At 34.6% G+C, this 13,174-nt stretch overlaps 1 protein-coding gene across 1 annotated transcript in view; it reads right to left on the bottom strand.

Annotated features, from left to right (window-relative positions):
- Window positions 1-13,125, bottom strand: part of LOC144957234 (pre-mRNA-processing factor 6-like) — a 46,639-nt gene extending 33,514 nt beyond the window's left edge. Inside the window, exons 1-5 of the mRNA XM_078888307.1 lie at window positions 12,967-13,125; window positions 10,731-10,790; window positions 3,285-3,369; window positions 1,344-1,541; window positions 436-530 (exon numbers count right to left, since the gene is read on the bottom strand). Of these exons, the coding sequence (XP_078744433.1) occupies window positions 436-530; window positions 1,344-1,541; window positions 3,285-3,369; window positions 10,731-10,790; window positions 12,967-13,055 (527 nt within the window). The 5' untranslated portion in view covers window positions 13,056-13,125. The remainder of the gene's footprint in view (window positions 1-435; window positions 531-1,343; window positions 1,542-3,284; window positions 3,370-10,730; window positions 10,791-12,966) is intronic.
- Between the last annotated feature and the right edge of the window lie 49 nt (window positions 13,126-13,174).

The raw sequence follows: 13,174 nt of genomic DNA, 5'->3' as shown, positions 1-13,174 counted from the left end.
ATGCATCTGTTTATGTTGTATGTGTTCGGGCATGCATGAGCAAAAAAGAGGAGGAGAAATAGAGGGAAAGAATTAGTAGGAGTGCAATATATGTTCAATGTATAAAAATGCATAAAAATACGCATTTTTTATGTACGGTTGGCACCACTGACACTGTTATCAGCCAGGTACTCATTTTTAAAATGATTTTATACCTTTCATTGAGAGAATGGGAGTAAAGAGACTTTCTAAAGGACTTAACTTTGTGCTGCTCATAATACAGGATTCAAACCAGTGACCTACGAGTCAGTAGGAGAGCATCACAACACGAAAGTGCTGGTAACATTCATCCACGATCACACTATCCTCAACCAATTAATCGACTCCACCTTTAACAACAAATGGAGAATGTATTAAACTATATAAACAAGAGAAAGAAGAATTGAAACAACTTACTTTTCAGCCCTTCCAATCCGCTGCTTCCTGTTTCTCGCATCTCCAACTTCAGGCAAACTATTCCATTCTGTTACAGAAACATCTGCTAACCCCCTCTGCAAAAAAACAAAATTCAAAAATGTTCTGGCACCGCACCCACAAATTGAATGCTCATTCTACATCTTTTTATCAATAATTTTAACAACTGCACAGCAGCCAACTTTTCAAAGAGCTAAAATGGGACACTCTAATGCACAATACCTTCCATGACCCAAAACAAGTGTATATTTGGACTGATGTATAATATAATCTAGATTAAGAGCTTTTTCTGTTCCTCATCTCAAATTGCTAGCCAAAAAAGCATAATCCTGGAACATGCAAGGGTCATTTCCATACACAAACACAGTCCAATTTTTCTTTTCTTTAAATTTTTATCAGACTGCAAATTCGGGACAGTCTCGATTTTATCAGGCCAGTTGGCCACTATGCAATTGGTTCTATCTTGATAAAGCATTTACAAATTATTGTTCATATTTGTGTATATGAGTTGTGACATAATCAATATCATAAAAAAACAAATAATATAAAAAATATATCAAATTTTAGTAACCCAATGGATAAAAGAAATTATCTAGCTCAAGGAGCATTTTTAACTCACTCAACCCTAACACCGACTATACTCGGGGTTACTTTCACCACATGCCTATTTATTACAATTTTCTGAAACAAATTATAGGCGTAGTATCAAAGCTATCTATGCAAATTCTCATTTTTAATACATTTTTTTCCAATTTTGAAAAGTAGCAAAAATCTCTAGTGTTTAGTGAGTTAAAAGGCGGCTGTCATTGCGAAATAATCATAAACATCACTAACATAACCTAAGATGGACATTCTAAAAATGAGGTACTTCAAATATTAAAGCAAAAAACCTTTAAATCTGAAAACTGTTGCTGAATTTTGGGTCTCTCCTGACGGAATTTCTCAATGTCCATCTTTAGCTTTTCTTCTCTTCTCTCTTTCCGTTTTTCATCCATCCGTTTGTCCACAGCCTCGTAGATTGCATCTGCCTCTTCATCGTCTTTGTCATAAGGATCTTTGCTGCACAAACTTCCTCCATAACCAGAAAACTGAAATGATTTCCGACATCAATTCAAATCAATAGTGAAGAACAGGAAGTAAAATACAAGACATAAATCTAAAATTTCTTCTAATAACACAAAAACAGGGTTTCCAATCCAGATTTTTAATTTACTGAACTTTTACGCAAACACATTGACCAAACTCTTTCTGAGCGCTGAACTCCAGTAAAAAGACATTATCTATGCGCTTACTTTTTTAGCAGGTGATTGGAAATTATACTGAGGCAGAGATGCCAACTTTAAATTTGACTCACAGGAGTTTCAGACACCATTCATATATATATATATATATATATATATATATATATATATATATATATATATATATATATATATATATATTATATATATATATATATATGAATGGTGTCTGAAACTCCTGTGAGTCAAATTATATATATATTATATATTATTATATATTATATATATATATATATATATATATATATATATATATATATCAGGTGCGAGAAAATAAAAGGCCCAAAAAATAGAGCTCTTTAAAACTATGATAATATTTATAAATCATCACAAAATTTTGCACAGTGTTATTAAAGCATTATTCGAGGAAAAGTGTTGGACGGGTAAAAAGATTGTTCGAGAATTTCCGAATAAGAACGGGTCAGTCAGGATGGTTAACAAAATCATTACAAAAGTACGAAAAGAAGGGTCAATTCATAGAAAAAAAAGGTGGTTGCCACCGCGTTCAGTGAGGGTAGAAGAAAATATCGACTTTGTGGAAGATGCTATTCTGTCTCAAGAAGACAATCCTGGATTCCATCTCTCGACTCGTGAAGTTGCTGGTGTCCTAGGCATAAGTGACTTTTCCGTACGGCAGATTATAAAAAAAGATCTTAACCTCCACCCTTTCAAGTGAATCAAAACCAGTAGAAAGTCTGAAAATGTCAAGATAAACGCAAAACACGAGCAAGAGCTTTACTAGACAAATTCACCCACAACAACGCTAAGCATATCATTTTTACTGACGGAAAAGACTTCACAATTGAACGTGCAAGAAACAGTCATAATGACGTTGTGTACGGTAGTAGAAAAACTGACATTTCACTGAATAGAATTTATCACGAGAGTAATCAGTTCTCTAAAAATATTATGGTTTTGGGAGGGGTTAGTTGGAACGGCAAAACCCGTCTCCATTTCATCGGTACCAAAACATCCTATGGATTACAGCATTTGGGCCATAATGTCAAACATTGTGTACAAGGTCAGACAAAAAGTATTTGATGAAGAGCAATTGAAAGCAGCAATCCAGGATGCTTGGGACAGAATAAAACTATTGATGATATTCGTCGTTCAATTGCTTCGTGGAAAAAACGCCTACGTACTGTAGTGTCACAAAACGGCGGTTCGACTGATCACTTATGAGCTTTTTGAAATCCTGACGCAACTTTGATATTATACTTTTAGGGTACGTTTTTATAAACGTACATGAATGGAAGGAAATGAGATTGAACAGAGACCCCATTCTATAATTTTGAAAAAGGAGGAAAAATAGCTAAAAATGAGGAAATAGTTCACGACGCATAGAATTTCCTGGTTATTTGAATAACTCTAGAATATTCATCATTCGAGACATAGAATCAAATTTCTTACCTATAATGGCAGGTCAACAAGATTAAGGGAGGAAACGGAGGATTTTGCAAGCTTTCGCGAGGATAGCAGAACTCCGCTATAAAGCGGAAGAATGGGGTCTCTGATTGAAAACTATCTTACCTCATCGTAGTTGGCATCATTGAGATCCTCATCTTCCTCTTCATTCTGCTTGTGTTTTTTGCTTGGTGGAGCATGTCGATCTTCACTATAGTTTTAGAATAACCCAAATATGTGAGATGATCACACTTTTTTATAAGGAATAATTTTACACGTAAAATCATAAAATGTATCCTATCATCTATTCTTTTATGAGATTACAATGCTAAATTGTCACGAGAAATTTAAAAAAAAAAAAAAAGGCATGTCCGCTGGAATTGAACAAAACAATACACTGAGATATTGCCAAGTTTAGTTAGAAGGTCAATTATTATCAAAAATGAGTTCTTCTCATAAATGATTATATCAACCCTTTTTGTACATCATCATGAAATATCAAAGCTTAATTTCGCTCCTAAATATTTTTTACAGCTAGTCAAGTTGAAAAAGTATAAAATTTGAGAAAAGTTGCTGGATACCTTTCCCATACATCTGACCGATTTACTTCAAATAAAGATTAAAATGCTCTTGGGAGCATATTCTTTCAGAAAATGCAAATCCAAAATGTTAACCTTCCGACTGATAAACCGGTAGTGCAGGGGTAAATAACCACGCCTCTCGACCTTGACCCCCCTTTGACCTCGGTCATGACACCGATTCCGCCATTCACACCGATTTCTTTCTTTATCTTACACTACCACGATGGCAGTCAATGCAAAACTCAGCGAGCTCCCTGATGATATTTCTCAAAATTATTTACCATATCAATTGACATCCTGGCAAAAAACACGAGCGGAAGCTTTTTGCCTAGAAAAGTATGTCAATAATGTTAAATTATTTTAAAAGGAGAAAGAAGTTTTTGATGATTTTGCTTCTGATTACCGAAGCCAACGGAAAGCGAGAAGCCCCATGAAGTGAGCTTTGAAATAAAGGAAAAGAAGGCAGTGGATGCCTACTGCTCATGCAAAGCAGGGTAAGTTTTCAATTTTAGCTGAGTTTCATTTTTAAAACTACTGTTTAAGGTTACAATCGATTTCTATTTTTCTATGCATCGTCCTCTTCTGTACTGTGTAAATTATCACGACGCAGTCATCTCATCAGTCAATGAAGAAATGTTCATGTAAGGTGATGTTATGTCTTTTTCATCTTAGTCTTCATGAATTCAGTATTGAAGAAAGTGTCACTACATTTAAAGAAAAAAAAAAAAAAAGGGGGGGGGGGGGGGGGCGGTTAAGTGAATGTAAGTAAAGGAAGAACAAAAGAGTTGTACTGTCATGTGTATGCGGCACATGGAGTTGTGTTTTGTGTGTGCCTCCAGGCCCTGTTGTTTTATTGATAGAAATAAACAAACTTAAGTGTACTTATTAATTATTTTTTTAAAATCACCGGTACACGATTATCAGAATTACTAGTACTAGCTAGATCATGATGACAATGATGACTAGTCTATTTTTGCAAATTTAAATTAATTTTAATTTGCATCACATTAAGTTGCCTCTCTCAGTTTATGACTGCCAAAATGATGGAAAATCTTTTCATTTTTACATTGATTCCATCATTTCTTGCATTATTTAGTCTCACAAATATCTATTTAATTGTTATCATCCTTATTAGGTATAATCATATCATTATCATTATTATGATTATTATCATTATTATTATTATTATTATTATTATTATTATTATTATTATTATTATTATTATTAGCATCTTTAGTGTATTCAATGACTGATTAGATGCCCAGTTGAGGAATTTTGGTTTTCTCTAAAGTTCTTTCCACTATAATTTTTCAACTGCTTCTCTAAGCACTTTGCTCGAAATAAATATAATTTCAGTCTTTCACGAGTTAATTATTTCAGGGATTTGGTACAGAGAACTTTAATAAGATTAAGAACTGAAAGAAAAAAAAAGTCTTCCAAGGAAATTATTATATTTATATTTACAAAACGCAAACATATAATTTGTGGACTGGGTCATCAGATAAAATATGATGCTTTAGAGTTAGAGATCAATTATTATTTATGCCATTTCAAGGGAATCAATTACCAAGTCAGCTGAGCTATGCAGGAAATTAAAATAGTAATATTTGTGACTCACCGTCTGAGAACGATATGTTGGGAGTGCGTTTATAGATGCAAAGAATTGAATTTACTGACAAAAATTTTGAAAAAAATATTTTAAATTGAGCTTTTATATAGCCCAACATCCACTAAACGTGCTCAAAGCGCTTTACAATGGGTTCTGGGCAAACAGCAACAATTATCATTTAGGATATGACATTACGCCTGTTAGCCGATATTACATTTTTTTCGGACAGAGACAACGCTGTTAACGGCCAGGTACTCATTTTAAACCTGAGTACGTTGAGAGAATGTGAGTAAAGAGCCTTTTCAAAGGACTCAACTATGCGCTGAGCAAGGCTCGAACCCAGGACCTTCCAATCCAAAAGCGAGTGTCATACCACAAGACCACATAAATATGAGACTTGGAATAGATTAATTTTTAATTGAGGAGAGTGAATGTAGTTTATTGATTTATTGTAGAGTGATTATCTAAATTTTTAATATTTTCGATTATTTTAACTTTAAATTCACTGTCTAGAGTGCATTTTACCTTGACTACCTTTTGTCAAGCGTGATCCATTACCTCGATTTGGCATAATATTTATAAATACAACTTAAAAAGGGGGTTTAGCCATCCTATACACCATTTTTAAAATAATATAACTCATCATCTAAATATGATATAATTTTCATTCCGAGCAGGTTTTACAAACAAGTGTTGTTTTCATTTCTTTTTCATTTAAATTTTAGTTGCAGCAAATCTGGTGAACATTCCCATGTAGTTGCGGTAATCCTTACACTGCAGAACTGGCTGCAAGCTGGATTACAAGATATACCTGCAGATCCAAGCTGCACAAGCCTGCCACAACAGTGGAATAAACCTCGTGACCCAAGAATTGATCCTGAGCCCATCACCTCAATGGTTATTGCCAAACCCCGTAGGAATAAAGCGGCAACCAGTCATGGCAACCATTGAGAACAACAGGTAATAAAATACATTCAAATCACTGGGACAAAACAATCTGCATTGTTATAAGGGTAGAGTGTTTGATTTTAGGGGATTTACAGTGCTTGCGACTATCACTATTATCATTATTATTATTATTATTATTATTATTATTATTATTATTATTATTATTATTAGCATCTTTAGTGTATTCAATGACTGATTTGATGCCCAGTTGAGGAATTTTGGTTTTCTCTAAAGTTCTTTCCACTATATTTTTTCATCTGCTTCTCTAAGCACTTTGCTCGAAATAAATATAATTTCAGTCTTTCACAAGTTAATTATTTCAGGGATTTGGTACAGAGAACTTTAATAAGATTAAGAACTGAAAGAAAAAAAAAAGTCTTCCAAGGAAACATGCTATTTATTATATTTATATTTACAAAACGGAAACATATAATTTGTGGACTGGGTCATCAGATAAAATATTATGCTTTAGAGTTAGAGATCCATTATTATTTATGCCATTTCAAGGGCATCAATTACTAAGTCAGCTGAGCTATGCGGGAAATTATAATAGTAATATTTGTGACTCACCGTCTGAGAACGATATGTTGGGAGTGCGTTTATAGATGCAAAGAATTGAATTTACTGACAAAAATTTTGAAAAAAATGTTTTAAATTGAGCTTTTATATAGCCCAACACACACTAAACGTGCTCAAAGTGCTTTACAATGGGTTCTGGGCCAACAACAACAATTAACATTTAGGATATGACATTACGCCTGTTAGGCGATGTTACATTTTCTTTTCGGACAGAGACAACCCTGTTAACAACCACGTACTCATTTTACACCTGAGAACGGTGAGAGAATGTGAGTAAAGAGCCTTTTCCAAGGACTCAACTATGCGCTGAGCGAGGCTCGAACCCAGGACCGTCCAATCCAAAAGCGAGTGTCATACCACAAAACCACATAAATATGAGACTTGGATTAGATTAATTTTTAATTGAGGAGAGTGAATGTAGTTTATTAATTTATTGTAGAGTGATTATCTAAATTTTTAATATTTTCGATTATTTTAACTTTAAATTCACTGTCTAGAGTGCATTTTACCTTGACTACCTTTTGTCAAGCGTGATCCATTACCTCGATTTGGCATAATATTTATAAATACAACTTAAAAAGGGGGTTTAGCCATCCTATACACCATTTTTTAAATAATATAACTCATCATCTAAATGTGATATAATTTGCATTCCGAGCAGGTTTTACAAACAAGTGTTGTTTTCATTTCTTTTTAAATTTTACTTGCAGCACATCTGGTGAATGTTCCCATGTGGTTGCGGTAATCCTTACACTGCAGAACTGCCTGCAAGCTGGATTATAAGATATACCTGCAGATCCAAGCTGCACAAGCCTGCCACAACAGTGGAATAAACCTCAAGGCCCAAGAATTGATCCTGAGCCCATCACCTCAATGGTTATTGCCAAACCCCGTAGGAATAAAAGCGGTGACCAGTCATGGCAACCATTGAGGACAACAGGTAATAAAATGCATTCAAATCACTGGGACAAAACAATCTGCATTGTTATAAGGGTAGAGTGTTTGATTTTAGGGGATTTACAGAGCTTGCGACACTATTAAATCATTTGAGTGCCAGATGATAGGGGAGAAGTTGTAGATCTGAAGTTGAAAGCATCAAAGGAAAAGCAAGACAAAGGGATATGGTTCGAAGGGGGAACAAAATATCCCATGAACAATATACTGATGTGCCTATTTTGGCGTTGTTGAAAGTCCCACTCAAGCAAAGGATACTGCAATGAAGAATATGCTCAAATTTTGACATATATATACAAAACTAATAACTATATATTTTAATAACAGAGAGATGATATACATAGAGAAATAGCATCTAAAAAGGTTTTATACATTTGACTGTCTCCCTAAGGGTCCCTGCCAGGACGAGGGGGAAAATATGAGCAAATTTAATCTAGAACAAAGACAGAGAGCGACATGGAAAGGGAAAACAGATAAGAGGGATAGAAAACACAGTAAGTAACCTCTCTGCCCACCATGGGAGGCCATAAAACCCATCCCAGCCAGGGCAAATTGGTTGGTTTGCAAGATTCTAAATTTTGTTTGTAAGTATCATGCATATATATAGCTGGGATTCACTTCGGTTTCCGAAGATTAAGAACTGAAAGAAAAAAAAGTCTTCCAAGGAAACGTGCTTTTTATTATATTTATATTTACAAAACGCAAACATATAATTTGTGGACTGGGTCATCAGATAAAATATGATGCTTTAAAGTTAGAGATCCATTATTATTTATGCCATTTCAAGGGAATCAATTACCAAGTCAGCTGAGCTATGCGGGAAATTAAAATAGTAATATTTGTGACTCACCGTCTGAGAACGATATGTTGGGAGTGCGTTTATAGATGCAAAGAATTGAATTTACTGACAAAAATTTTGAAAAAAATGTTTTAAATTGAGCTTTTATATAGCCCAACATCCACATCCACAAAGCGCTTTACAATGGGTTCTGGGCAAACAGCAACAATTAACATTTAGGATATGACATTACGCCTGTTTGGCGATATTACATTTTTTTTCGGACAGAGACAACGCTGTTAACGGCCAGGTACTCATTTTACACCTGAGTACGGTGAGAGAATGTGAGTAAAGAGCCTTTTCAAAGGATTCAACTATGCGCTGAGCAAGGCTCGAACCCAGGACCTTCCAATCCAAAAGCGAGTGTCATACCACAAGACCACATAAATATGAGACTTGGATTAGATTCATTTTTAATTGAGGAGAGTGAATGTAGTTTATTGATTTATTATTGTAGAGTGATTATCTAAATTTTTAATATTTTCGATTATTTTAACTTTAAATTCACTTTCCAGCATGCATTTTACCTTGACTACCTTTTGTCAAGCGTGATCCATTATCTCGATTTGGCATAATATTTATTAATACAACTTAAAAAGGGGGTTAGCCTCCTATACACCATTTTAAAAATAATATAACTCATCATCTGCCAGGACGAGGGGGAAAATATGAGCAAATTTAATCTAGAACAAAGACAGAGAGCGACATGGAAAGGGAAAACAGATTAGGGGGATAGAAAACACAGTAAGTAACCTCTCTGCCCACCATGGGAGGCCATAAAACCCATCCCAGCTAGGGCAAATTGGTTGGTTTGCAAGATTCTAAATTTTGTTTGTAAGTATCATGCATATATAGCTGGGATTCACTTCGGTTTCCGAAGCATTAAACAAAAATAATGATTGCTTACTAACGATTTGTAGGGATGCTTTCCATCACATCTTATGAGACCCAGCTATACTGTCACCGTAGGGTGGACAACATGGTTAAAAAACTAAAACTACCTTGACAGAACCTGGGATCTTTGCTGCTTTGGTAGACGATCACTCTGCCATTTAAGTTTTAGATGTGATTGTATCAGATAAAGATAATAATATCAATCCAAATTATGGTGAGCAACTTGCTTATAATTCCTTTCTTAGTAATTTTGGAACAATTCATTCGCAATAGAAGTATTTTTTATAGCAATAATACAAGAGAAATAAAAATAGGCAAAACAATAAATTTATTTCAAATAAATATAGTCATAAACTGTAGATTTCTTAATCTACCTCTCTGAAATTTTAATATAATACAACTGGTGAAAAGTCGTTTATATCGGATAAACAAAAGTTATTAGGCCTTTATGATATAAAAATATAATGCAATCTTATATATTGTTCAGTGACTTGAGCTTTTATATAGCGCAATGTCTACTAAACATGCTCAAAGTCAAAGTGCTCAACATGGGGTCCCTAGCCAACAGCAACACTTAACATGTTGGATGAGACATGACGCCTGTTAGGCGATATTACATTTTTTTCAGACAGAGACCATGCTGTTAACTGCCAGGTACTTTTACACCTGAGTATGGTGAGAGAATGTGAGTAAAGAGCATTTTCTAAGGACTCAACTATACGTTCCTCAGGACTTGAGCACAGGTCCTTCCAATCCTAAGGCGAGTGTCACATATATATGCTCTTCTTTTTTTTTACTTCTGAAAGCTCTATGGGACAGATAGTGAAGACTAAAGCTGCAACCTAGAACATATTGATTTGATAGACACCCATTTATCTTTTATGTAAATTAAAAGAGAGGAGAGAAAAATGACATAGATCTATTCAGTTGCTTGTATTTTGTCTATCATCACTACAGGAAATGCAAGAAGCAAGCTCTGGCACCTGACGGCGAATATTTGAAGTAAGCATTTGAAAATCGCCCCTTTGGATACTTGGTGGAGGCCAAAATCTAAAAAGGTATTCTGTCAGTGTTCAACAGAATTCCCTTAATATTGTTGCACTTACAGTCATTTAGAACATAACAATAACTTGAAATGATTATTGAATATTAGGAAACAAGTCACTTACGGTATGTCATCAGCATCTCTGGCAGGACCAATATCCGATCTAGTTGTGAAACCTGTGGCTCTGTCAGGAGAGAATAAAATTTTTTTAAAATAAATAAATAAACAAAGCTCAAGGAGCTAGGAATGTAATTTTTAAGCGTAGAAACTAGATAATAGACAAAAAATCTTTAAAACTTTCTACAAAATTGTCAAGCTCATATTCTTAACAACAAAAATGAAGTACTCAACACGAAGTTATGACATTGCCACTACTCATAGTCGATCCCACTAGTTACACCATGCTTGTAAATGTGACGTAAAACAGGTCCAACGGTTCTTTTCAAATAATGAAACCAATAATTTATCATACATTTGAGATTACATCTAAGGGAATGAATCCTACATAGGTCAGCTTTTTCTATGCTAATGTGTTCTAGTTATTTATACTATAACCTTAACTTTATTCAAACTGAAAGAAACATTTTTATTAATATGAAAAAAACAGGCCATAAAAAAAAAAAATTTTGCAGCATTTTGTTTTTGCATTTTATCTGTATAACGACCATTTTAAACTTTTTCTTGAAATGTCCCAACTGTCACAGAAAAAAAAAAAAAAAAAAAAGTCATGCCCATCTTAATTCTAAGTACATTTCTGATAGTGATGAATTATACTTCATATGAACGTTATATTATGTACTTTGGGAAATGTCCATTTGGAACTCCAGCAGTGAGCAGATAAATGGCCTAGTGGCTGTGACCCGATTTTTGGATTTTTGAGTGATGGGTCTCAGAAAAATGGATTTTAATTATTTATGTCTTATTTTCTTCAGGAGACATTACTCTACCGTTTGGTGTTGTATATGTTTAAATCAAGGCCAAATAAGTATCTCTTCTGATCGTGGATAAAATAGGCCATAATTCAGATTTGGATAATTACAAAATTAGAAATTGGTAAATCAAAATTCAAGTTAGGGCACATAATTTTATATCTTTAAATTCAGGGCAAAGTTGTATACTGCATCCCGGGTACGAAACAAAGACTGTACTGCTGAGGCACACTGGCCCTATAGCAAACTACATAGTTTAGCGAGAGAGGGGAATGGAATGTGTTCAATTTGAATTTTTTACAAAGCAGTAAAGCAGATACCTAGTTATATAATGTATATTATGTACTAATATTTATCTTCTTTTAGGCACTAATGACTCTCAGCTCTGGGGGGGGGGTCATTCTTGGCATGACATAAGACGTCTAGAGACGAAAGAGGAGGGAGGTGGAAGGAGGAGAGATGGTGGGAGAGAAGGATAAAAAAGAAAAAGGCGGATAGCACATTCCTTCTATATTCAACCACTACTTTCACTCCCCCCCCCCCCCCCCCCCCCCCCAAAATAAAAACCCAGAGGAGACAGCGGCCATCTTTTTTATTTACCTCGGAATTGTTCCGATTCGGGTTGCCACGTTAGCTCTATCGGTTGACTCTATTTATATAGCTAAATAAAAAATAGAAATAATGCTAATAGGCACGAGGAAAGAAATAGACTACAAATAATAATAATAATAATAATAATAATAATAATAATAATAATATACCTAATATTAATAATAATAATTAGAATAGGGTCCTAAGTGCACAACTATGATAATACAACTTTTACATCTAAAACTAACAAAATACATTGCTTTTAAACTGCACTCCAGACACCAAAAGAACATTGAACCCTGAATCTGATTATTACGTGAATTATTATATTGGGGAAAAAAAGAAGAAAACATGCAAGAAACATTAAATAAACAAGTCTTAGAGTTAAAGTTAAAACAAAAACAAAACAAAAAATAATAAGAATAAGAATAAAAGAATAATAAACAAATAATAAACCGGAAAAAAAAAAAAGAAAGAGTAGTCTATGATGTAGTACAGATGTACAGACTAAATTGCTTCACACAATCAAACATATCTGGCAAATCTCCAATGTAAACAAAAGATGGCAGCCCTCTCGTCAGGGACATCAACCCCCGAGCAGTTCCTTTTCATTCACCCTATCTAAGTACAGGGACATCAACCCTCGAGCATTGCCTTTTCATTCACCCTATCTAAATAAGCCCTCTTTTATTACTTGAGTTGCTTCCCTCTCACTGTCAGGAACTTGTGGAAGGCATCCTGTAATTATCGATAATAGGAGGTAAACAAACAAGAAAGGGCTTTCTTCTTCCCTACGTAGGGGACACATGAAAGGAAACTGAGGTGCAAAGAGTGTATTACCCTCTTCCAAGACCGGGGACATATCCCAGCGGAGCTGGAAGGCCAAGAAAAGTTTTCTTTCGCTTGTTTAAATAATTCTGAACCGACATTGTTGTGCTGTGAGAAGTGAGAAAAAAAAAACGACGGAAATCAAACGATCCGCAAGCAAAATGAAAGCGAAAATTGAAAGGAGGAAAGGGGGTTTGGCTGAGCGAGATCTCGCGCGAAG

This window comes from Berghia stephanieae, chromosome 11 (genome assembly GCF_034508935.2).
Source record: "Berghia stephanieae isolate SIO BIC M18660-M18661 chromosome 11, UCSD_Bste_1.3, whole genome shotgun sequence".
Classification (NCBI taxonomy): Eukaryota; Metazoa; Mollusca; class Gastropoda; order Nudibranchia; family Aeolidiidae; genus Berghia; species Berghia stephanieae.
The sequence above is the reverse complement of the archived record's forward strand: the minus strand, read 5'-3'. Positions and strand labels throughout refer to the sequence as shown.